Here is a 27,620-nt window from a genome sequence, read left to right as displayed (position 1 = left end):
TGAGTGAAGAAATATCATGTAATCTCTCAGGGGCTAATGATATAAGCAGAAATTGTCTTCTAAATTAATGAAGATACTCTTGCAAAAAACGAAATAATCAACATAAGTCAAAAAACATCTCAGTCAAAAAAGAACCTTTCCAATCAAAGAATGCAACTTGCCAGAGCAATTTCATACACACACTCACACACACACAGAGCTAAGGCAAAGGAATTATGTAACTTTGCAAACACAGAAGGTAACTAGTCACAGAAATATAATAATTCATTACAAAGGGGAAAACTCAGTCAAAAGGATGAAATAACATGTTCAAGCAGAATAAAACGTGAATGTAGATAACAATCAAATGAATGAATATATGCAGAGATTTCCCAGTAACACTTATCATAAAAAAAAATGACATGAGCAGGAAAAAAAATCACCCAAGCCTATTGATTGAGTTGTTTTGTTTTACTTCACTTATCCGCCACTTTTGTCTAATCACGAAGATGAGGATGAATGATGGTACAATGAAAGAACACTCGCAAAGAACACCGATGTGCAGACTGGAATTTCAAACCTGGGACCTCTCGTGTTGTAGCATGCTGTGCTAACCACTCCAGCACAGAGGTTGGCTACCAGTGGCGGTTATAGTACGCCCTTACGCCCGGCGTTCCCAGATTTAAAATTTCAAAAATGCTTAAATGCTGTGATTATAAAGTAAAACGTGACTAATTTCATATATGTTTGACCTTCATGGCATTATAATGGCTATTTTTCGCGATCCTCTTGCAACGCTCCACTCTCAACACTCGTTCTAGCATCTCTTTTCAATGCCTTTCCCGGCCGGACACCGAGCAGGTTCGGCGTACAGGACTCCTATATTCCTTGCTGCCTTTATGGAGGGAAAGCTTCAATTTCTACAGCACGCGCGTAAATGGGCTCTCTTACGCCAGCGTACGAGAGGTCTACCGTGATTGGTTCATGTGACCCTTCCTGCCTTCTGAAGCAGACCACAGTGGCAGAATTCCTACCCGGTTCTTCGCTCTTCGCGCTCATGCAACTCGTGCTGTGTGATGCTACAATACGCAATATTGACTGACGTAACTTTACCAATCTCAAATATACTGCTTCTTAATGGCCACTGCATTGTATAATTTATCGCACGAACAGCGATGTGTATTAGAAACTAAAAGATCAACACAGTTTTTGTCAAATAAGTTGGTGAAGTCCTCGTGATAGAAATTCAGCCTGTGGCTGCTCTACCACTTAATCCGCAAAACTATTATTTTTTTATTGTATTTTTTCGTTATTATCTAACTACTTAATATTGTGTGAATGGAAATGTTTAGCATTCATTTGAAAACTCTTAACATCGAATGGTCTCTGGAGAAAATTATTTTAAAATGTTTATCAGCATTCTCAAGATGTAATAAACAGTGGTCTGAATTACTAATCGGCACTGTTACGTCAGTAGAGTGTACGATATTTGGATCATCCACTCTGCTTTTCACAGTGCACCAAGACGACAGAGGTCCCTGGTTCGAATCCCGGCGTGAGCACGGGTGTTCTTTGTCAGTGTCCCTTCATCAATATCATCACTCATATTCATATTCGCAATTAACCAAAAGTGGTAGAAAAGCGAAATAAAATAAACCAAATCAATCAGTAGTTGGATCGCCCACAACAATGACGTCTACTGTTGTGCAGAGGCGCTTGTGATTCAGGTAGGTTTTTAATGACTTGCGTCATGCAGAAAGATATAAAAAAAGGTATAGAACAACAGAGTTCAAAACATCTGTGGCATAGTGAGGCATCTAATTTTCTAGCTAAAACATGCAATGATGATGTTTTATTGAAAACCCAGCTTACTTGAGGCAAATAATACCTGTGGCGACTAATACCATAAGTAAATTATTAAGCAAGAAAGGGCCGACTCTTCCTTCGGACTTGGCGTTCCCACCCGAAATGTCCATGCTACGCCACTGTTAGCTACAGACTGAATAAGAGCAGGGGTGGGGAGGTTGCTTTACTCCCAGTTAAGAACATTTTCACAAAGCACCCCCATGCATACCGTTCTTTCTCCATGTTGATCCACACAGGCATCTGCCTACCTATTCCTAAAATCAACCAAGCATCCCCCACTTAGAATTTCCACTTGGAGCACTGAATAAGACCACATTCAATAACCTAAAACTAACACATAAAATGGGCAAATGTTGAAAGGAATAACATAAGGCAGGGGTGAAACATAAACACGTAAATAGGCAGAGGTAGAAAAATACAGAGTGCCTGGTCACCATGGCACCTGAAAATTTTCACCTGGTGCCTGAACTTTCAAATTCAGTTCTATTTTATTTTAACCTTTAGTTGAAATTTGGTTTAAATTTAAACCAAAAAAAAATAAGTGTCTTGTCATAATTTGGTTTAGATAAAATTATCGAGGGTTTGCCACACTTATATTTTTATATTGGGGTGGAAACACTGACAGTCGTGTACCGAACAAGTTTCACCATCATGTCATCCAAAGTTATCCGAAGTTGATTGGTCCCATAGTGTCCGAGTTATAACAATTTTATGAGTAATATGCAAATTGGCTATTTTTTGTAAAAAAGAAACAGAGTTTTACATTTTAGCTCACTATTCAAATTGTATTGCACCCACAAACAAGTTTCATTCTGTTAAGAAAGGTCCATTTGTTTCAATAAAGGGAAAAGTTCGTGTGATCTTCCCAAAATAGCGAAGAAAGAGCTTTTTTATATTTTTCATTGACATTCGGGGGTTGCGCCCCTACTTGTAACCCCCCCGTAGTTGGGGGTTCCAAATTGTACACGGTTGCATGCGCTGATGTTTTAGCTGCAAAACAAAAGTTATCCGAAGTAGATTGGTCCCATAGTGCCAGTGTTATTACGATTTTTCTCCAATAAGTATACAAATTTAAATTTCGCGCTCAAAAGCCTCGGCGACACTGGGCTTACTTTTGTCAGACCCGTGCGGCTAAAGGACTATAGGATGTCTCAAGTTCGTGCATGGATTCCTTAAAATTTAAATTCTTTTTTTTTAATAATGAGTGTACAGTATGTGTTTTTTTTTTAAAAAAAAATTGTGTTTTCTATGTCACTCATAACATTAAATCAGAATAATAGTACATGGCATTATAATCTTTTTCACTGTTGGCAGTTGAATTTTAAAATATGCAGCGATATGGTAGAGTGTGCCATATATTAGAATGAACTGTATAGTTATTCATACTATTACTGGTAAAGCCTTCTTCAGGAAGGCCACCACTCCGGTGCAAGAATTAATTACTTTTAATCCAATCTTAGATTAATTTAAATGTTTTAAGATCTTATTTCAAAATCTGTAGCTCGATCTTGGTTCGATTCATGTCTTTCCTAGACCATATTTGGAAAAAGAAAACTGGCGCCTGAGAAAAGCAGGCAGGCACCTGAATCATTTTTAATCTAGTCTACCTCTGCTTATAGGAAGAAGAATACTAAATCACGAGAATAGCATTTACTCACATCTGGATAGAAGAATATTTAGTCAAAAGGAACTAATAAGACAAGAAAGGAAATTATAACACCATTAAGCCTTGTTTCCATGATTATGAAAAACTAAATATGCTGACCAAGGCAGTAATTTATTTTATTAAAAACATAAACTAAACGTAACGTTTCAACCTTCTAGCAAGGTCTTCTTCAGACTCTGTATCAAGTACAAAAGTAACAAGATACAAAAACAGGGCATTATATATACACAAACATTACTCCCTCCAGACTATTTAGAAAGTTGTTTGGAACTTTCTAGCAGTTGACTTTCACTTTCCAACTTTACTTTCACCTAAAAGGCTAAAGGCAATTACTTCCATATAGAATGTGGTTGGACTTTTAATCTCACGCTCTTTTCCCTTCATTTTTCTTCCTTCTCCTCCCCTCTTTCTCTCTTGTCCTTTCCACTCTTTCTAACATCTTCTTCCATTCTTTGTTTAACTTCAATCCCCCATTCCAGTTCATTGTGTCTTCTTCACCTCTCTTCTCTATTTCCTTGGCTTCCTTCCATTTTCTCACTAGCATTCTCTTCTCCCTTCCTATCTGCTTAGCCTCATCCCACTCTATGTCATGTCCTGTTTCTCTCGTGTGTTTAAATATTGCATTTCTTTCTCTCTCTCTTAAGTCGTACATCATCCCTATGTTGTTTCAACCTGTCTTTCAGCCTCTTTTTCGTTTCTCCTATGTACACACTCTGACATTCTTTACATTTCACTTCGTAGATAATCCCTTCCTCTTCCTCTTCTCTGTTTTCCTGTTTCTTGTTTGCATTCCTCGCTATTCCTAAGATGCTTCTCCCTCCCTTCCTGTAAGTTTTAATTCCCGCTTTCTTAAGCACTTTGCATATCTTTTCTGTGGTCTTCCCCATACTCCTTATTCCAAAACTTCTCTCTTTTTCTTTCTCTTCCTCTTTGTCTTTCTCTTCCAATTCTTCCCTGCCCGTTTTCTTCCTTCTTCTGTTTATGTCCAGTCTATCCTGCTTCTCATAGCCATTCTTTTCCAGCTGTTTCCATAGGTTATTTATTTTGCCTTCTTTTTCACATTCTTTCATGCATATTTTCTTGATTCTGTCCTCCATATTCTTTATAAAATTTATTTTTGTCACCTCACTTACATCACTTCTTTTGTGGCAGAATACCCCTGCTGCACACTTCTTCTGATGCCAAGCGGTTTCAATTTCTTGTCCTCTCTTCCTTTTCATCAATATATCTAGAAAGCTTAACTTGTCTTCTTCTTCTATTTCAAGTTCCAATAATATCCCTCTTTCTTCATCTTGTATTTCTTTGGCAAAAATATCAAGCTGCCTCTTCGTTCCCTTCCATATGCCAAAACAATCGTCCACATATCTGCAAAACAGAATTATTTTGTCACCTCCTTTTTCTATCACTTTCTTTTCCCATTCATTCATAACCAATTCAGCCAATGCTGGGCTTAGACTGGAACCTATATTTAGCCCTTCACTTATTAACATTATTGTATCTCCCATTATACTGTAACCGTTATTCCAAATGGTTTCCAGCGCCTTCACTACCCTTTCACTATTCCATTCTCCTATAATTTCTTGTCCCATTCTCTTTTTAATAATGTCCAAAACGTGTCCCCTCTTGATGCTCGGGAACATACTTTTCACATCTAAGCTAAACATTGTCGTCTTCATCTCATTTAACTTAAGTCCTTTTATGAGGTCTACTACTTGTTCACTGTTCTTAACTGCTCTGCTTTCTTGCTGTGTTACTAACACGTCAATAACTTTCTTTAATTTCTTTTCTAAGGGTTCCAACACACGAGAGAAACAGGACATGACATAGAGTGGGATGAGGCTAAGCAGATAGGAAGGGAGAAGAGAATGCTAGTGAGAAAATGGAAGGAAGCCAAGGAAATAGAGAAGAGAGGTGAAGAAGACACAATGAACTGGAATGGGGGATTGAAGTTAAACAAAGAATGGAAGAAGATGTTAGAAAGAGTGGAAAGGACAAGAGAGAAAGAGGGGAGGAGAAGGAAGAAAAATGAAGGGAAAAGAGCGTGAGATTAAAAGTCCAACCACATTCTATATGGAAGTAATTGCCTTTAGCCTTTTAGGTGAAAGTAAAGTTGGAAAGTGAAAGTCAACTGCTAGAAAGTTCCAAACAACTTTCTAAATAGTCTGGAGGGAGTAATGTTTGTGTATATATAATGCCCTGTTTTTGTATCTTGTTACTTTTGTACTTGATACAGAGTCTGAAGAAGACCTTGCTAGAAGGTTGAAACGTTACGTTTAGTTTATGTTTTTAATAAAATAAATTACTGCCTTGGTCAGCATATTTAGTTTTTCTTAAGAAAGGAAAGTTGAGATTGTTGACAATTGAACTAAACTATGTTCTGTATCCTGCACCCTCTTGTACTATTAGTAAACTTTTGACTGCTTACGGGTTACTGCAGTCCTCACAATATCTCCCATCAAAGATCTCTGTCCCGAAGGATTCAAGAAACAGCCTGGCTGAGCTTTCCCATCATTCACATAGAAGTCCACATGGCCTGCAAAGTAAATATAAATAAAAGCTCATTTAAAATGTCCTTGTTACATCAGGAATTAACACAATGAAATCACTTGCCCATCAGGATTATCTATATGGCAACACTGGTATCAAGTTTTAGATTCATAATTTCAAGTGTGAAATCCAGAATTTTAATCGTAATAGAATCAGATTGAGATTACTATATACAGTGGAACCTCGATTTTACGTTTTTCGCAGGAACAAGCTGACAATACTTACAATATGAGGAACTTAAAATCAAGAAAAAAATTATGACATTTTGCTATGTTGGGCCCATGAAGATTGAATGTATGATGTGGGGAAATGTAAAATCAAGGTTCTACTGTACATCACATTTTAAGGAGCTCACACACTAAGTAAAAGAAAACACACAAAAAAATTGGTGAACTTATTGAATATCATCTGCATACTGGAAATGTGAACAGCAATTGAATAAATTATCAGTCATTGTCAACAACTGCCCTTTTTTTCTTTTTAAGGAAGAGAGCAACTCAATAGTGAGCCCTTCCAGGAAAAAAAAAATATGCAGAATGTTCATTCAAAATGTGACTATCTTCATGCAGCATCTATACTCAATCCATTTTCTAAAAACGTTTTCAATTCCAATAACAATTATGTCACCAATAGTAAGTATATTCACAATAAGTTTTCGTAAATGTGTAAATATTAATTCCTTCTTGTATTGAGTCCACGTTAGAGGTAGATATGTTTTAATAATGTACACAGTTGAATTCATTTGAAAGGATATATTTTTTTCCGCATTTGATACACAGATAGTATAATCACAAAAATTAAAGTTTCAACACAAAACAAGCTGAGCATATTATATGCACATAGTGAATTTGGGATCAGGGTGTCTACTATTTTGTGAAAACAAAATTCCCTGACTTTTCCAGGTTTTCCAGACCAAGTTATTAAGGCAATTAATGTACATGAACATGTATGTACAGTAGCAGCAACTAGGGGAGTGTGTGTGTGTGGGGGGGGGGGGGAATTGTCCACCTACATTTTGCCCCACCAGTATGGTCTCTTAATGCTATCCCTTATCTACCAAGATAAAATTAACTCTCCTTGCCCCAACCCCAAAGTTTTGGCACCCAGTCGAAGATGATATATGTAAGATAATGAGAGCACTTAGATGAAAATTCACAGTCAAGTTTAAAACCGTAAACTGTAGATCAGATTAATCTTTTCACCACAAAGCATACTTTATCCTCTTGTACCTGTATATGTATGGGAATTTACCAATATAGTAGCAAGCTTTCATTATCACATTATCTGAAATTATTGATGGCCTCCCTTCACCCCTTATAGCCATCCGATCCACCCACACAATATAAAATAATAGTTTTACCAATTTTTTGGAGTTACTTTATTTCCATAACAATTCAGTAGCCATAAGAAAAATAATATATATGTTTATAAACTGAATGTGATTTTGTATAATAGTTTTCTTCCTTTAAAATAAATGCACAATTTGAATACTTGAAATGTTTTTCTAACATATACCGTATTTACTCATGTATAATGCTCACTTTTTTCCAAAATTTTTGCTCCCAAAAACTGTGGTGTGTATTATGCACGGAATAATTCAGACAGCCAACATGCAACCGTACAGGGTCATTCCATGATTTTGGGACACTTGCATTGATTTTTCATGTTTACGGAACCCTATCATGTTATATATCGTTGTAAAGCTTAAATCATGCAGTTTCTGAATATGGCAACAGTATTCCATTCAAGATAATGCCACTAATGTGAAATGCGGTTGAAATAAGTTCATCACAAAATGAAGCAACTTTCTGATTTCTATTATGCATTGGATGAAAGAAAACATAAGGAAAAACAAAACAATAATTAAAATGTATTACTGGCCAAATAATAATATATATATGGAGTGTGTAAATTCCTTAATGGAATAAATCTTGTGCTGCTAACTGCTAGTTTGAAGGTCCTGAATGTGCCTTGTATAAATGTTACATTAGTCGCGGAAAATGTATATATTTTGAAGTTCTTTTAGAAAAAGTAAAGAAGGAATGAGCAAAACCATGTATAAAAGTTTGAAGGCCATTTCACATGATTTTTCACTTTGTAATGTAATGTTCTGTGACACCAAGAAAAGCAGTGCAACTCTGGTGGAATTTGAGCATTCACCTTCCCTCACATGGGAATGGGATGCATATCAGCAATATTTGTTGGGCGAGAAATAACAGAAAATAACTTCCTGAGCACTGCAAATCCATAACATAATTTTGATCTCGCTTTCTACTATTACAGAATAAATATGGTGGTTAAAGAGTGAAAGCTTTGGGATGCTAAACACAGTGGAGGGAGAAGGGTAAGTGGCATGGGTTCGAGACTTATTGTTTACACAAGAGGATATTCTCCTCCAGGCACGGAGCGTCCATGTAAGCCGTGTAAGCTGGGCTTACACTTTATTAGTTCTAGTAAAATGTATGTAATTATATGGCAAAATTCGTAAGAACTTCAAAGTTCATCTCGGCCCGATACCAGTCTTCGAGATCCTGTTTGTTAGATTGCAACACTTCAGCACCAGATGGCACATGAGAACTCCCGCCTTTTGCTTGGGGAAAGTTGTAAGCCGCCTGAATGTTGCCTTACAAATTTCTGACCGCGAAGGAGCAGTGCCTACCGCCACCCACCGTATCTGGAAGGAGAAGAGCAAGGAATATAGGGAGAAGAGTGCATCGAAACCCTAGGTGTGTAAACCTACGGGCAGAGGCTTACAACAGCGTTGCAAACCTCATGTTTAGAAAAAGTGTTGTTCATGGACGTCCGCAGTATTTCTTTCCACCAGGGAGGATTAAGCAAAGTATTTTTTTCAGGGGTTAGGGTAAACTAGGTATATTTCCCTTCTCAAAATATACTAATTCAATTTGAAGTTAACATTTTTCTGCAACGCCCTTACAATAATTAACAATTTGATGTGACTGAAATGAAATTATATGTGTGAAAATGGTTGACATTCATTTTTCAGGAAGTGTCTCCTCCCCTTGCCCCTTCTGGACGTCCATGGTGTCGTTTAAACTCCGAAATTATGCTACATACTACTAAATTGTTCTGGGATTTTCATATTATAAATATTAATTTATAACAAAAACAAATATAAATTCGAATGGTTCAACCAACGGCATGGGTTCCACGTTATGTGAAAAGTTTGAGAAAATTCAACCACAACGAAAAGCGGCCCTGTTGTTTTATTTATATCTCCAACTTACAAACGACTTTTTAAACTTGTGCGAGATTTAGCACCATTATGCTTGGGTTGGCTTCACTGAATACGCCCCAGCGAGACACAGGTCCTGCAAGAGGAGAGGCTCCAGCGTTGTCCGGTATGAATAGTTGACTGCAAAGGAAATTTGAGCCGGTGGTGCTTCAAGGAGGTTTTTTTTCCAGGAACAGGGAATTCTGAAGCAAAAAACTAACAGGAAGGGGAAAAAGGAGAAACCTAGAAATGAGCGGGATACGGGAAAACTAGATACACATTCATGTGCTAAATTCTTGTTGTTTCTGTTTTTCGCTTGTAGGAAAGCATAAACATTAGACATATTAAGACTCTGTTTTCCGTTTATGTATGAACTCAGCTGGTAATAATTGAGCTAAAAAGTGAAATAAATGTTAATGAAAACTGAAGATTGAACCAATTTTACAAATTTCATGTCAAATGTGAACCAAATATTATTAATTACATAGTCCGTGATTCAATACTCTTCGAACAACGTACGAAAAGCCTGTTTATGATCTTTTAGGTGCTAGATTTGCTTTTACACTATCCTAAGAAAGCACTTACATGTCCTTTGATAGAAATTTCTGGATATATCCCTACAATTTGTGAGCATTTCTCTTATATTGTTGGGCCTCCCCCATGGCGCAGTGGTAGCGTCATTGCCTTGTAATCGAGGGGTCCCGGGTTCGATACCCGGTGGAGGCACAAGTGGTTCGGATCCCACTTTAAACTGTAGGTCCAGTCCCAATTAGCCTTACTGTGCATAAAGTGGACTTAAAACACCAACTCTTATATTGTATTCTTTTTTTTTACTAAATATAGGGAATTTTAAGGCAAGAGAGGGAATTTATTTATATCCGAAAGGGATATTCCCCTCACAGTCCGAAAGATGGATTCTTTTTGTTTTCCCCTTCTTGCTGTGTGTTTGTTAAAGTCTCGAGGTATTGCTTTTGCAAATTCCATCTATTGAAAAGCGGACTGTCGTCCCTGTGCTGTGGTGTGATACAGTAGTGAAGTGCATTATGGAATAAAATGAGTGGGATTGTGCGGTGGGGTGGAGAACTTGTTGAAGACGCCGTTGTCCAGCAAGGATTTTGCTGCCAAGAAGAAACTTGTGGATATAGGTAGGCCCACCCCTTTCTTCTCTAGCAGACATAGTAACAGAAACGAAAAATAAAGTGCGCCGATTTTGCGATTCATGATACGGAGCTGATACTTGGTTATGCGGTTGTAAAAAGTATTCAGAACTTTTCTGTTTCCTTCTGTTTTCGTTTGTTTATTATTATTCATTTTATCTAACTTTGCATATTTTTTATCGATACGTTACTCATTGTGATAGGAATAACACTGACTTAATTATCAGATATCCAGAATTTTTAATTTGGTGAAAAATTCCAGGGAAGTGTTCTGAAAAAATTGGGGGTGGGGTCCATGTGTGTGGATAAATCACTAACCATGTCAGCCCAAAAATAAGCACAACGGGAAATAGCCTTCCTCATGCTAGGCTTACACTGTTGGAAAGGTCACGCTCCACCACTGTTCTCCTCTTAGTTCACATAGCAACAGGTAACTCATTGAATAGGTATGATGCTATTCACTCTTGATCAGCATAGCAACAGCTTTACGACCTACAACTAAGGAAGTCATTTAGCCATTTCTTGAAACTGCATTGTACTGCGCATTATATACGAGATATAATTTTTTGTAACTTTTACCCATCAAAAACCAGGGTGCGCATTATACAGGCACGCACACTATACACGCGTAAATACGGTATGTAGAATTGGCATTCATGAACATGTGAAAGTTTCAAAAGAACACATTACTCGAAAAAACACAACTACACTATTTTCATCTTTAATGCTTTCATCTTTTCACCAACTTCTTCGATTTCCTTTGCAGATCTCTCAAGGATTTTAGCTTTCTTTATACTCAGTTCTTTCAGTTCTGCCATACTTCTCTTCCTCTCTTCTAAATGAGTCTTCTTAGCTTCTGTTGTATCATACTTCCTTTTCAGTGCTTCTATTTCAACCCCTCCATAACTTACAATTGCATCATGTATATATCGTTGGGCAAGGCACTGTTGTTAAAGTCTTCAAGAACTGTCATCCACATCTGATCCAATCAACAGCATTGTCAAAAGTTTTCATTTAAGTCAGTATAGAACCGTTTTATATCATCTGCAGCAGGACCAGGAAAATGGCGCTCTTCAACTAGGATTTGTAATGCCACATTTACTTGGTCTTCACCTACTTTTCCATCCAAAACAGATGCTGGAGAGAGACATGCTGCACCATATGTGAGCCTGTATTTCAATGGTGATCTCATACATATCTTCTTACACAAACATTGTAATATTTTCAGAATCTTCACGAAAATGTAACACCTGAACGTCAGATAGTTTCACAGATCTAAATGCTGCTCGGGTTGCAAATCCAATGCAAACTTCTTTTGCAGAACACACACATTCTGGATCAGTTAGATTTAGTTTCAAAAGATCTTCAGAACTTACAGCTTCAAGCAGAATGGACTTCTTTATAAACCTGGACATAAGGGATTTCAGTAGCTTGAGCAAACGTTCACCATTGGTGAATCAGACTGAAACCTCACAAGAAAGGGTTCTATTTCAGCTGCAATAGTCTGAAAGAAAGCTAGCCTGACTGGTAACAGAGGATTGCTCACTTCTGACTTAATAGTTTTAAGGCTTTCACACCTTGGTTGTTCCTTGGTACCAGAAACTCTGTCAGCAAAGGTTTTCAGAAGTGATAAAAGGTACTGTGTTTTTTCCACCACACTTCCATTGTCGGACCACCGAATTGGACAAAACGTTTTAGGAAAAACTTTTGTAATTCTTGTGAAATCTGCTCTCTAAGCTGGAACATTTTTAAATAAATTGTACACTGTTCTTAAGAATACCACTATGTTCCAACCAGAACTCTGGAAAGATGCTTTGAAAGCACCATGAAGAACATGAAGTCCGCAGCTTCCTATTTCCAGCAATGTACTTTCTGGCTCATTAATAGCCATGTTTTCCTTGAAAAAGGTAAGACATTTCCAGTTAACTGCTGGTCCATCCATGGATATTGGCACTATGTTTTTCAAATTGATACCTTTTACACCTTCTTGAAATGCTAGGAGCAAGTCACTAACTTTGGTATGGCCCAGAAACAAAAATACAAATTTCTCCAGAAAAATAGTAAATTTCCCTGACTTTTCCAGAAAAATAAAATTCCCTGACTTTTCCAGGTTTTCCAGACTTGTAGACACCCTGGAGATATAATGATTTTCTGTACTTCATGTCAATTTTTCTCATGCACAGTGAATCTTGTTAATACCAAAGGCAATATTTGCCCACATTTCCAAAGCAAGGAGGACCTGTGCATCAGTATAGATTTCATTCAAGAAAAGATAAAAGGATTCTCAAATTCAATTTAAGACTAATTTTTATAACAATGGAGGCCTCTTTAGTTTCGTGAAACAACTTTATGACTTTTTTGGCACTGAAAATATGCACTCCTTCAGTCAATTTCTTTCTATTGTAATATGAATGAAAGTGGCATCATTTGACTTTACGTCACACATGATTTCAAATGTAGATTTAATGCCAAAATGGCCATAAATTAACACATTGAATCCCAGGGTATTTAAACTGGCAATAACTCAGAAACCCGGGCATTTTATGTGATTTCCAACAATCTGAAACAATTTATTTTTTGGTCTTACTATACATGTGTTATACATCAAAATAAAGGCAATTTATTTGCCTAGACGATAAAAAAGAAACAATTAGAATCTGTGTATTCTTGCATGTGCTAGAGATGTTCAACATAGTCCTTGTTTTTCATATAATGAAAAAGTCTGTACTTCTAATACTAAACATATCTACCCTTAGTATCAAACACAGGTGGTGTGCAAGTAAATAATTCATTACAAGTAAATAAATAAGTGTTTACTTCTTTCGATATTTCAAGTAAACACATTGGTCAAGTGTATGGGCGCTCAGGAGTTTCTCGGGGGGAGGGGGGGGGCTCTTCAAGATTCCATATGTAGGGTGTACTGAAATGGATCCTGTCATCAACATAAAAAGTAATGTTACCATACTAAATTCCATTAGCCAGGAAGTGGAGCTCGAGCCCTCCCTGCCCCCATATGGGCACTTATGGTCAAGTGTGCGTATGTGTGTGTGTGCTTGTGAGTGATGATAAAGACTAAACATATAGGCCTAGTACTGCAATCAATGAAATGAATGTGCTTTCCATTCAATGAGAAGACAGTTCAAAATTTCACCACCAGGGTGCAGCACAATGCAGAGGTTCACCAAAAGAACTCCCAGGAACATTCTGCATGTGCATGGCCCAGCATCGTAACTCCAAACATGCAAGTGATATTGCCCATACTATGCATGTGCATGTCACACTCACCATATTCAGGATGCATAGCACGAGCATGGGATTCAATGTGTTAAGTTCAATGTTCCAAAACAAAATAATAATAATACTGTAATAACATGATTGTCCTCTTATCAACATCACCTGATAACATCACCCTACAAATTTTAAAAAAAATTGGGATGATTTGAAATCAATAGGTGATACTGGAAGTATTTTGAATGCTGATCACGGAAATGACATCCATTTTTCCCATCACATCAGGATTTTTTCACAATTTCACAATCAAAATTCTCATATTCGCCATTAAATTACATCTATTACCTAATGAATCAAAATAAATTTAAGCAAGGGAAATTTAGGTTGATTCCAAATCAGTAACTGATTCTGAATGTATTTTGAGTGCTGATCATGTAAATGACGTCCATTTATTCTCATCACGTTAGGATTTTTCACAATTTTACAATCAAAATTCTCATAGTCGCCATTCCATTACACCAATTACAGAACGCAACAAAATAAATTTAAACAAGGGAAATTTCCATGTTTTACGAACCAATAGGTGATTCCAGAAGTATTTTGAATGCTGATCACCCACATGACATCAATTTTCCCTCATCACATCAGGATTTTTCACAATTTCAGTCAAAATTCTCATATTCGCCATTCCATTATAACTACTACAGAACGCAATAAAATAAATTAAAACAAAGGAAATTTCGGTTGTTTGCAAACCAATAGGTGAATCTGGAAGTATTTTGAATGCTGATGATGAATATGACAAATTTCTTCCCATCACATTAGGATTTTTCCCTAGATCAGGATCTTTCTCCATGCCATTAAGTTCAATCAACTCACTACATTAAAACATTGAGTTTTGGACATTTTGTGAAGGAAATCTTTTTGAGGGATTTAGAAAATGGTACTTACGTAATCAAAGTTTAAAATGTTCATGTTAGCGTGTCTTGTAAAGATAAAATATGGATTAAATTCTTACTATTCTATGTGCATTTACAGTTCAAAATTGGAGGATTTGTATTGTAGAAAAACAAAATTTTACCAACATCTAAACAGAGCCATCTATTGAGGAAACGATGGAACTACACATTTTATTGTGAAATTAAGGCGGTTAATATATTGCTATTTTCTGAAAAAAAAAAAAACTTACGTGATGGGTAAAAATGGATTTAATTTTTGGAATCAGCATGCTGAAATTATTCAGAGACAACAGTCATCTGTGAGTCATCCAAACCCATACAGGCCTGTGTAATCATTCATTCAACTAGAAAAATCAAAATAAAATAAGGATAATATAAATATTATAACCGCATAAGGAACTCACCAACTGGTTGAAATAATCCAAACCGTAAATGTGAATTCCCTGATGTGTGAACCACATCGACAAAATCTGCATCAGATGCATCCAGTCGAACAGCTACGTCTGCACTTCCAAATCCTGGTAGAGCGGGATCTAGCCCTTGGGAGAAAGAAACTCACTTTAAAACACTTGCATTACTTACACTACAAATAGGTTCAGTCAGTTTGATTAAACATGATCTAAATGTTGTCTCAATACTCTTCATAAACAGTCAAGTCTAGAGTAATGCACAGCGTGCAATGCAATTTAAATATTATCAAGAAATTTTCCACGTTGAATACAGGATATCAGTTTCCAATACTAAACATTATTAATACCTAGTTCCCCCCCCCCTGTAAAAATTAACAGTTTTGCAGCATTTACAGTCTAATTGAATCATGTTCTCATTGTTTACCTGTTATCCTAGCAACCCCTCCTATTTCATTGGCTATATATGAGGATGCTTGGGCTCCCAGACTGTGGCCAATCAGATGAATTCTCTTAGTAGAAGCTCCTTTGAATTGAACTAAGTATTTAATCAATCTGTAAATAAAGTACAATCATAAACAAAATGTAGGCAATCTATTAAATTACATAGAAAATAGAGTAAAGCATGGATGTCATGAGGGAAGTTGACTGACTTGTTGAAGACTCTCCTGGACATGGGCGTCCGGAAGGGGGGCAAAGGGGGGCTGTGCCCCTCCTGGAAAATAAAAGTCAACCAAAAATTATGTATTTCACACATATAATTTCATGTTAGCCACAATAATATGTGTTAATTATTGCATGAACATCATAAATTCAAATTTTTTTTTTAGGGAACATCACTATTTTTGGAGAAAATGTGATTTGTTTGCCCCCCCTGGAAAAAATACCTTTCTTGCCCCTCCCTGGGAAAAAAATCCTGCGGACGTCCATGCTCCTGGATATTGACATTGTACATCAGATTGTGAAAAATATTTATATAATATAATAAATATTTAAATCACCTACACAAATTAAAATTCATAATTAAGATAAATATATTGCAACATATCGTGTAAGTAACTGGGTAAAGTGTAAGATTTATTTGGAGGTCAACCCACGTGCCAAATTATGTCCTATTGCTTAATGGTACTGAAGAGCTTCTGTGAACATCAAACTGCAACTTCAGTAGAGGAGCTACCTTGCTGCGTTCAGAAGTTTATAGACTTTGCCAGACTTATAAAGGGTGGGGCAGAAACAATTAGACGATTTAAATTTGGCGCCATGGTGGCATTTGTAGGTGGCATGGTGAAAAACACATGCAGCCTTCAGTCGTCATGCAGCATTGGTCTGGAGAGCATCGAGCGTTTGCTGTGGAAGCAAACATTCTTTAGAAACAATGACTCCACTACTTCAAAGCAACAAATGTTATTTGACATTTTGGCATCAGAAGAAATGGAGACCAAGAGGCCTCTTGCTGACAATGGATGTAGTAGTTCTGCGTAACCCAATTCAATATCGTTTGGCATGTCGGAACCTTTCTATTCCTTCCGATTTCAAAATATCATTGAGAAACATGCGGAGTCATTGTTTCTAAGGAACATTTTCACAGCAAATACTCGATGCTCTTCAGACCAGCTGCATGATGACTGAAGGCTTTAAACAGCTCTACCCAGGTATGTGTGCTTCACCATGCCACTTACTAAGATGTTGGTATGGTGCCAAATATCGTCTAATTGTTTCTGCTCCACCCTGTACAACCCTGCATCATCCCTCTTCCTCCCAATGCACATGCCACAGTTGACAGTCAAAAGGACTGCCACATCTTTTTCCCTTCTTGGTTCTATAAGCTGTCCTCCTCTGGATACTGTAACTGCAATGTCCAGAAGCATATCTGTGTGAAGGGGGGACAGGTGAATACACAATGCTTGACGGTTAGTATGCTCCCCCTGTTCTGTTTAATAGCAAGATATGGCCAGAGGTTTGGCAACCTTTGTCAGTCTGTACTACACTCCAACATTAATGGTTGTTTTTCCTTGAATGAGGGATGTCATAGCCTGTCCAGAAGTTTATATTTGCAGAGACTGTTGAAAGTCTACAATTGGTGGTGTACATGAATGGAAAAGTAAGATAGACTAGTCTAAAAAGTCCAAGGGTGACAATGGAAATTGATCACACACAACCACAACAAAAACCCACTTAGGTATTACCAACACAACACACGCACACACACATATATAATGATAGAACATTTATTACCTTGCTGTTTCGTTGGCAACAACTCGAAGGTTTGCTATTGCTTGACCATAATGGACTTTCCATGCACCACGTTCATAGTTGACTATTATGACATTTGCGTCTAGCTGGAAACAAAATAGAACTAATTAACTTTGTTAGTTTACTTCTTGTGAAAAGGAAAATGAATTAGAAATGCATTACATATGTGTACATTAATGGTTATGACAAAATAGGTCTGACTTCTCCCTTTATTGGTATTTATTGTAGAATAAAGTGAAAACATCAAAGCAAGGGATATCAAGAAGAAAACATAATATAATATTTTTATATAACACCAAAGAAAGAAGGCTTAACCTTCCATTAGCTTTTATCAATCACATGGTAAGGCATAGACTAGATAGTTATGTAACCCTGGTCTGAAAACCTTTTTATGTTTTGTATAGAGTCTTATTTCTGCCTAACTTACTCACATGCATCTTCTCCATGTTGAAAAGTACTTCCTCCTATTATTTGCTTAAGTAGGTTAGGCATATCAGGTTAGGTATTTTTAGCATCTCTGTTTTGTCACATGGTTCAACAAAGGGGACACCCTGAGTTTCATATCTGTTTGAAGACCCTAGACAAGGCACAACATCCAGATTTCAGATAACACTTGCAGAACTGTCTATTCGATAGCCTTGCCTTCCATCATAATGTATATCCTTACACGTGTGCAATGTCCCGGATTCGATACCTGGTGGGTCGGATCCCACTTTAAACTGTAGGTCCAGTGCCGATTAGCTTTCCTGTGCATAAAGTGGACCTAAAACAAAAACTCAAATGTGTGCAATGTTCTAATCAGTTGTGTGGTGAAGGTTGCTTACTCAAATTAACTCTGACTCAATTTTGTCAAAAGTTTGCACAGAATTTAGTCAAAAATTTAGTAAATACTTCTCAAGCTTGTAATATATTTAGTCACATTTTCAAGCATACATCAAAATTTAAAAGTAAATACTTATCTAACTAATACTGAGGCATCCAGGAATAAATGCAAGACTGCCTGGAACTTAATTAATTCAATTGCCAAATACAGCAAAAAAGATGTTATAGAAATCTCCCCTAATGACTTTAATAATTTTTGTATTAATTCTGTTGAGGAAATTCATAACAACAACATAACGACCCTCTGAAAAAGTTTCCGACTTACTTGAACAGTATAGCATAAGACATTCTGAAAGAAAATTTGTTTTTTCTGAAATAACTCCAGAGATAATTATAGATGTTGTGAAAAAGCTGAAACCATCAGATAGTGTAGATATCTATGATTTATCCAGTAATCTTGTGAAAAAAATCATAGATTGTATAATTCTTCCAATGACCTTTTGTATAAATGTATGTCTTAGGGAAGGAACTTTTCCAAATGTATTGAAATTATCAAGGGTTGTACCAATTTATAAAAAAGGTGAGAAAAATTGTTTAGCCAGCTACTGTCCCATCTCACTGACTCCAGTGTTTTCAAAAGTTTTAGAATCAATTATGCATTCTCAATTATGCAATTACTTGGACCATAATAACTTAATTTGCAAATCACAGTTTGGTTTCAGGAAGGGTAAGTCAACAATTGATGCCATGGACTCTAGTCAAAAATGTACTTAAGGCTTTTGAAACTAAGGACTTTGCTCAGGCCTCTTTCTGTGACCTGAGCAGGGCTTTTGAATCTGTAGTACACACTACACTTTTAAAAAAGATGACATACTATGGCATTGGTGGTACAGATCTTAAACTATTTCATTCATACCTTCAGGACCGTAAACAAATTGTCTGCATAGGAATGGAGAGGTCAAATGCGGTGTACCTCAAGGTTCGGTTCTTGGACCTTTATTGTTTGCTCTCATGATGAATGATTTAGTAATTTACGTCACTGCTCACACAGTACTATATGCAGATGATACTACCTTCTTTAATGCCAGCTCTGACTTTAACACTCTTAAAGCCATTACTGATAATACCCTGTATCAATCTTCTTTATGGTCCAGAGCTAATTGTTTCTTTGCTGAATGAAAGTAAAACCCAGCAAATGTTTTTCAGTCTTAGAGACATCCCGATCGAATATAGCTCAGACAATGTGAAATATCATTGATAATAAATTATCATGGGAGCCACATATTAAATACATAACTGCCAAGCTCTCCAGGGTTATATATTTGTTAAGGAATCTAAACAGTCATGTACCTGAAGATTACATAAGATCAGCTTACTTCGCTTTCTTTCAAAGCATTATTTCATATGGAATTTTACTTTGGGGGAACTGCATTTATGTACAAGAAATTTTAATACTCCAGAAAAAAGCCGTGAGAATAATTACCAACTCACACAAATTAGTTCATTGTAAGCAACTGCTCATTAAGTTAAAATTTATGACTGTGATAAATCTATATATTTACACTGTGCTGTTGTATGTAAAGAAAAAAAATTCCACAGCTACAAAGTAGACAAGATGTACATTCCTATATTACAAGAAACAGCAGGCGCATAAATATAGCCTATCATAGACTCTCAAAATCCCTGAATAGTTATGAAGCTCTAGGATTAAGACTATTTAATAAGCTACCTCTTGATGTGACAAATATGCCTATGAATGTATTAAAACATAAACTGCATCCCTGGTTAGTTGCTACACCATTGTACTCAACTCAAGAATTTCTTGAAATTAAAAACATTGTATTTTAGTGCAACTTAAACATAAAATTGGTTATAATTTTATATTATTTTATAATATATTTCACATGTATTTTGTTCTTGACGTTGTCTATTGCTGTACAAGCTTAATGACAATAAAATATTATTATTATTATTATAAATTTAGTCATATTTCTCGACCACATCTTTTAATCGAAATTGAAGAGTAAATGCTTCTCAAATACATAATGAATTTCATCATTTTATGAATCATCCATCCTGTAAGTCCACAAACTATTCATATTCAAACTGACTGTTCGTCATTTCAGTCCAATCGTCATTATCATCTCATCAAACAAGTAGGGGATAAGTATATGTATAGAAACATCTGTATATCTACCAAACTTAGCAACGCAGCCTCCAGGTTTCTGACCCAGGAAAGTATCCCGTTTGAGAGGTATCCGTGAATAATGAAGAATGTCCATTTCTCCCCGTCAAAAGAAGAATCATCCAGGCAAATGGAGGGATGGGTAGAAATAGCTTCTCTCTGCCTGGCTCTCCTGAAGAGAGAAAAATGTGCTTGAGATTGCACATGCATACCCAAGTAACCACAACCGTTGGGCCAACGTCAGTTTTTACATGAGAAAGGTTGGATTTACGTTGTTGGCTTTGGTTTGGTTTGAGTTGCTGTTTTAAGTCCACTTTATGCACAGTAAGGCTAATCGAGACTGGACCTACAGTTTAAAGTGGGATCCGAACCACTTGTGCCTCCACCGGGTATCGAACCCGGGATCCCTTGATTACACTGCACCATGGGGGAGGCCCCACGTTGGTTGGCAAATTGACGTTAGTCTTACATTGGGTCAACGGTGGTTGCCAACGTTTGCCCAACCATGGAAAAGTGAGTCAAAATCAGTTTTAAAAAAACTTTCTTACCCTAAGACAACTTTCAAGAGTATGCTGTAAGTTCTAGTGTAAAATAAATAACATGTACCAGTGTTTCTTTTCGAATATTCAGCCTCAGCACATACTGGAAATATAATATTCTTTTTTAACGAAAGTAGAAGCTATTTTTAACTAGCAGTCACTCACCAGTCCTTTGTCATTCGCTATGGATGAAAGATGTGTGGAATACTCAGTGGGTGCTTTCCGAAAGCATTAACGAAACGAATGCATTAAACGAAAATAACTGGGCTCGTGAATCTGGTGAAACCAGTTATTTTACAGACTTATGGGACACTCTAGGCGAAAGCGCATGCGCAGCGTATTGTTTAGAGAAAGTTTCCGCATGGCGTCCAGCGGAAGGAATGTCCTTACGGCAAAAATAAACTCTACTGTGGACACTCTTACTCATTTTCATCACAATCTAAGAACGGTTAAGGCATGCTTATCTTCTGCATATCGCTTCATATCGCTATCTGTTAAAATTATAATATATTTTCCGAACTAGTGCAGTTCGAATCCATCAGCACATGCGATGTTTGAAAGCAGCAGACGATTCTCACCGAACAAACCAGCCTCCTGGCCCGTGCATTTGGTGAATCTCGTTCTTGAACGAAACGCATGGAAGCACTTATGGGACAGCCAGTTACCATAACTGGTTTAACGCGTTAAACTCGTGCGACTTTCGGAACGAGCCCAGTGACGTGCACTGAGGAATAGCTAGTCTAGCAGAGATATATCAATCAATCTCTAATTATCTTCAAATCACAATATTTATTGTCTTGTTGAAGCCACAGTTCATATACAAAACACTTATTTTTTCAGCGGGCAAGACTGGAAGGAGCTATTCTAGCTGGGTTTTCCTCCGCCTCACCAGTTTCAGGTAGAAGGGAAAGGGAAGATTTCTGCCTCCATCTTCCTTGCCCCCTCGCCCCCCCTTGCTGTAATGGTTGAAAGGTCGTGGTATATGGTACACCGGTCTATCTCTTATTGGAACAGATAGGGGATTGGTTTCCCTTCGATTCCTTTATAAATCCTCTGAAGTCCTCAGAGGAGAGATTCCTGCAGTACTTATGTTCTCTGTATTTACACCACAAATTTATACACGTTGTATAATATGTACGTTTAATGTGGGATGTAAAAATATAGTTTGATGGTTTATGAAATGGGAACGTATTATTTGCAGACAAAAATACTTGTAAATGTTTTGCTTTCTTTTATTTTATTTTTTTCAAATACGGAAGACAATAAATATTTGCTCACATTCTCTCTCGCTCTCGTCTTAGTAGTGATTTATTTAAATATACTAATCTCTTGGTCTCCAATAAAAAAAAAAACGAGTTAGCTAAACGGTCATAAATACGGATGTATTTATTTGGGCAAGAGAACGCGCGTTCTTGTTCTTGGTTTGGTTTATTTTACTTCACTTTTCTGGCACATTTGGTTATCGCAGAAATTAGGATGAGTGATGATACGATGAAATTGATGAAGAGACCTCACAAAGAACATCCATGTCTAGACCGGGATTCCAGGGCCGCCGTTAAGGGTGGGCGACGCGTGCCACCGCACAGGGCCTCGCGCTTCTAAATCAGTAATTCATTAATTTCTTGTCAGTGCAACCGAGATTACATTCGAATAGAGGTAACAAAAGAGAAAGAAAACATAATTCCTGTGAAACGAAAAATTTCACCGTAACAAAGTTGAATTTCTCGTAACGGACAACAGTGTCGATTCCTGTCAAGCCATCAGTCAGAATTCGCCGACAAGGAACAGCCATGTATTTGTGAATCCAACTTTCCTCGATTTCCTGTCATATATTATTGCTCGATGGAGGACAGGCACCATAAAATGGTTGTCTAATCTTCAAGCCGAGGGGCAACACATTTGAGGGTGTTTGGAATTTACGATCTGGCCAATTTGAGAAAAGATGAAAAGAAGAGGAGGCATCAAAGTCCTGAAGGACCGCTTGGGCTCTTTTCAAGCCACCGTGTTTACAACCGCAGCAAGGTTTCTCTGCCGGTAATATGAAACTGTCTTCGAGTGTTTGGTACACAAGTAGTGGAAAGCACGTAACGCTCTCGCTAAGAAAGTAGCTATTGAGTATGGGTGCGGATTTCTAGGCACTAAAAACCCCTAAAACAAGTAGGCAAATGAACACCAAATGATAAGAAGACGCACTTTTCTGTTCTTTGGGCTGATTGTGACGACGATGGTAGTTGAAATTAGAAAAAAATTACTTTAGATAAAAAAAAATAATAATTTAAACATACCTATTACTGTGAAGATAGCTCCCTCTTAGCTCCGAGCGGTCCCGGTCGGAATCCCCAAAATTTCGGGTTGACACAGCATCGTGAGGACAATTGAGGAGCTGCTTGAAAAGATGATGTGTGATCTCCGGTCTCCAAAACCAGAAAACAGCGGCGATGGTCACTCAAAGAAAATCTGTTGGCGGCACGCTCTGGCCCTCAGAGGGCTGGAGTTGTTTGTAGCAGCATTAATGTGAAGAATTTCAAAATTATGGATACGTTCACTGTTTTTGCATCATTTCATCCAAGTACTAAATATCGAGTTCTCAAAAAATGCTCTCGCTTTTTTTTTTTTTAGAACAATCTGCCATCTTCATAATACAGCGTGAGCATAAAAACACTCCCTGATTTCAAGATGTCATAAAATGTATAGTTACTTGAATATATTGATAAAATTGATATCCAAAGCTCAGTTAACTCAAACTATTTTCATATCTTTCTCTTCCAGAATCGCTACTTGTGACTTCGGCAACTAGAGGGCAGTGGCATCGAAAATGACGTTCACCCCGCAGCTAAAAAGCTGGTGCGTGTTACAACTTGCCAAAACAAGCAGTGTTGGGAGAGTGCAGCGTGCATTTAAATGGAATTTTGATGTTGATCCACCAACACACAAATCCATTTTGAAGTGGCATAAAACATTTGTGGAGAAAGGGTGCATTTGTGATCAAAGAAAAGAACATTCTGGCCAACCGTCTGTCTCTGAGGAAATTGTGGAGCGTGTGCGAGAAGCCTTTGCACGCAGCAAAGACTTGTCAAACGTCAGGGTTTATCTTGCAACCTGGAAGGGGTGGGGGGCACAATATTTCTCCGCAGTAAACGCGAAGGTCATTGCCTCATTGCCTATTCGACGTAAAAGATCACTACAGTACCATAGATCTTACGACTACAAAGACAAATTATGCTATTCCATACGATGATAATTTTGAAATCTGATTAATGCGAGTGATGTTTCATCAAAGGAGAAAATGTCTTTAGTAAAAATATTGTTTGAAAGCATTGCAAAAAGTGCACAAATTCATACGCTGTGCACACCTGCCTGGTCCCTTTCAGTTGTCATCAAATATTGGGGGAGGGGGGAGTCAATTATTGGCTGCCTGTACTGTTCAACTATGTTAACTAAACGTGATTTATACCACCACCTGGGTTGTGAAAAGGATGGGATGACTTTCTTTTAACGTTCTTATGTGGCAAAGTGGATAAGAAAGAATACATAGTATTTCATTAATTCCCTGGGACAGCACACTAAATCTATACTTGAACATAGCAATTCGTAAATAACGCATCGTCCTCGTCCTGGACCTTCTTTGCAAATCCGCTAGATGTCTCGACATAACTTCAGAAATTAGAGCAATAAATTTATCGCCGGCCCCCGTGGCGGAGTGGTTAGCACATCGCGCTACGACGCCAGGGGTTCCGGGTTCGAATCCCGGCCTTGGCATGGATGTTTGTGAGTGTCCATTCATCAATTTCATCATATCATCATTCATCCCCATCTTTGCAAATTAGCCAAAAGTGGCCCAAAAAGCGAAGTAAAATAAAGCAAATAAAAAAAATGTATCCTCCAGTTTCTACTTATTGACATTTTTTACATGAACAAATAACCCGTCAGATATTGTACAATCAGCACACACATCAGTAAAACCAATAAATCGTTCCTTAAAACAACCTCAAGACTGTTGACAATTGGGACCTACTGTTGCCATTAGATGGTTAGTCTAACATAATTGAAAGAAAGTCTGATTTTCAGTTTATTTAAAAATTGATTCACTTACGAAATCACTAATTACGTGTATTAGATCATTGCATTGCATGCTTTACAATGATGGAAATAGCACTCGGAAAAATTTTAATCCTGATGACGTCATGGGAGCTGAAAAAAAGGCCTTTTATGACCAGACCTTCAAGCGGTCATCAGATGTCTTCCGAGCAGGCAGAGAGATTCACACATTTTCTGCGATGACCTGGGCCGGTGAACACCATAGTTCTCAATAGGAAACGTAGGGCGAGTCAGGCCCGTAGCTAGAGGGGGGGGGGGCAGTTTCGCAATTTTCAGTAACTGGAACAGTTGTGGCATTTTGAGTAGTGAGAGGGAGTGCATATTTGATTTTTGTTACTTAGCGTTGCTTTTTGCCACTTCTAGCTAATCGCAATAATGAGTGATGACGTGAAATTGATGAAGAGACACTCTCATAAGCAGTACCGCAACCACAGGGGGGAGAGGGCATTGTATTTGATTATAATTATTATTATTTCAATTATTCAAGTGATATTAACGGCCAGACTCCGCCCTTAAAAGTTTCTGACGACGCCGCCATGCCCCCCCTTCAACTTTAGTGGCATATCTGTAACCTGGTATTGACAACTGCCTCTCCTATGCATAATATGATGTAAATCACTCTTTGAATTTATCACTAGCTGATAACGACAAGGTATTTTAAAAGTCTGTACTCAAATTTAACCTGTAATGATGAAAATCACTGTTTGAATTTATCACCAGCAGAAAACGACAAGGTATTTGATACGTCTGTACTCAAATTTAACCTGTAACTACTGCCTGAGATAGGAACACTTGTCACGCTGAAACCGTTGCGTTTAATAAGTTGTGTTAACTTCCTGCGCCTACGCAGAGCATGCGCCGTGGTCTTGTGCGCAGGCGCAGAGCAACAGAAAGTTGTAAGTGGGCGGAGCTTACTCGGCAACGTGGAACGCAGTGACACTGCGCAGAACACGGAAGAGCGAGCATAATAACATTGCTAAATAACTGAATAATTTACCTGGTAGTCAAATAGAAGGTAGTGTTAATAATATCCGGGTGTTCTGGCAAATAGGCTTTGAATTGTGACAACGTCTTCCAGGGGCCTTCCAAATTGTAGCATCCGAGTTCAGGGTAGCATATTTCCTTCCTCACACCAAAAAGCAGTCCTATGAGAGAACCTAGAAAATAGATAAGCTTAAACAAACTCGGAATCATATATATGTTTATTCGAAAACTAGTTCAAACGTGTAGACAACTAGAAAACAGAAACAACTATGCTTTGTTATAAAACTGTCGCGCAAACAATTACGTCGCTTCTTATAAAATGTAAGGTGTGCGTGTTAATGTGATATTGCTCATTTCAATGTGTTTTCTCATGGAATTACTTCCAATAGCTGTACTAAGAATTAATAATACATTAAAAGGATTTACTGGCAACTTAAAAAAACAATTAAAATGCCTTTTCAATATACTTCCAGCATGAATAACATTATTTTAAAATGCATGCACATACAGTACATAAGAGAAAATGCAGTTGTTGGATTCATAAATATTTCTTCACAGAATTATAACACCACTAAGAAGTTTACTGGCCCTAACACACTTCGTTTGACGCTGTTTTAAATGTAATTATGAAAACTGGAAGCACTTTGTGTACCGACGCAATTCGTTGAGGTTGGAAACAAACTACAAAACACGTAACGATTTTCTTTAATTGCGACGGTGAGGATGAGTGATGAAATAATGAAGTGAGGATCACTCACAGAAAACATGCCCAGGCCATGAGGATTCAAAATCAGGATCCCTGCATTTGGATCTCGAGTCTAAGGTGACAGTAATAATGGATTCGGGTAATCGATTTTCCGTTTGGAATCCGAGTACCCGCTTGTCTGTTTCCGGTCCCGTTATCCGTTTCTCTGTTTCCGATACGAGTACCCGATCCTGTCCAGATTCCGGTACCAGATTCTCTGTTTTGCATCTGGGTAACCGATTCTCTCTCCCGCATCCGGATACCCGGTACCAGATTCTCTCCTCTATAGCCGGGTACCCAATTCTCCATTCCGAAACCGATACCTGATTCTCCGTTCCTGATCCGGATACCCAATTCTCCGTTCCTGATCTGGATACCAGATTGTCCGTTCCTGATCTGGATACCCGATTCTCCGTTCCTGACCAGGATACCCGATTCTTCATTCCTGAACCGATACCCGATTCTCCGTTTCTGACCCGGATACCCGAATGTCCGTTTCTGACCCGGATATCCGATTCTCCGTTCCTGAGCCGGATACCCGAATGTCCGTTCCTGACCAGAATCCCCGATAATCCGTTTCTGACCCGCATACCCAATTCTCCGTTCCTGACCCGGATACGCGATTCTCGGTTTCTGACCCGCATACCCGATTCTCCGTTCCTGACCAGGATACCCGATTCTCCATTCCTGAACCGATACCCGATTCTCCATTCCTGAACCGATACCCGATTCTCCGTTTCTGACCCGGATACCCGAATGTCCGTTCCTGACCAGGATACCCGATTCACCGTTCCTGACCCGGATACCCGATTCTCCGATCCTGACCCGGATACCCGATTCTCCGTTCCTGATCCCGGTACCCGATTGATTCTCCGTTACGGATCCGGATACCCGATTCTCCATTCCTGATCCCGATACCCGATTCTCCGTTCCTGATCCCAATACCCGAT

General features: G+C 37.9%; 1 protein-coding gene across 1 annotated transcript in view; it reads right to left on the bottom strand.

Moving 5' to 3' along the window:
* LOC145996141 (pancreatic triacylglycerol lipase-like) overlaps window positions 1-26,252 on the bottom strand; it is a 39,765-nt gene extending 13,513 nt beyond the window's left edge. Inside the window, exons 1-6 of the mRNA XM_083132475.1 lie at window positions 25,939-26,252; window positions 20,317-20,476; window positions 17,280-17,383; window positions 15,472-15,599; window positions 15,042-15,176; window positions 5,937-6,044 (exon numbers count right to left, since the gene is read on the bottom strand). Coding sequence (XP_082988601.1) covers window positions 5,937-6,044; window positions 15,042-15,176; window positions 15,472-15,599; window positions 17,280-17,383; window positions 20,317-20,476; window positions 25,939-26,135 — 832 coding nt within the window. The 5' untranslated portion in view covers window positions 26,136-26,252. The remainder of the gene's footprint in view (window positions 1-5,936; window positions 6,045-15,041; window positions 15,177-15,471; window positions 15,600-17,279; window positions 17,384-20,316; window positions 20,477-25,938) is intronic.
* Between the last annotated feature and the right edge of the window lie 1,368 nt (window positions 26,253-27,620).

Source organism: Lepisma saccharinum, chromosome 12 (genome assembly GCF_977018435.1).
Source record: "Lepisma saccharinum chromosome 12, izLepSacc3.1, whole genome shotgun sequence".
Taxonomy (NCBI): Eukaryota; Metazoa; Arthropoda; class Insecta; order Zygentoma; family Lepismatidae; genus Lepisma; species Lepisma saccharinum.
The sequence above is the reverse complement of the archived record's forward strand: the minus strand, read 5'-3'. Positions and strand labels throughout refer to the sequence as shown.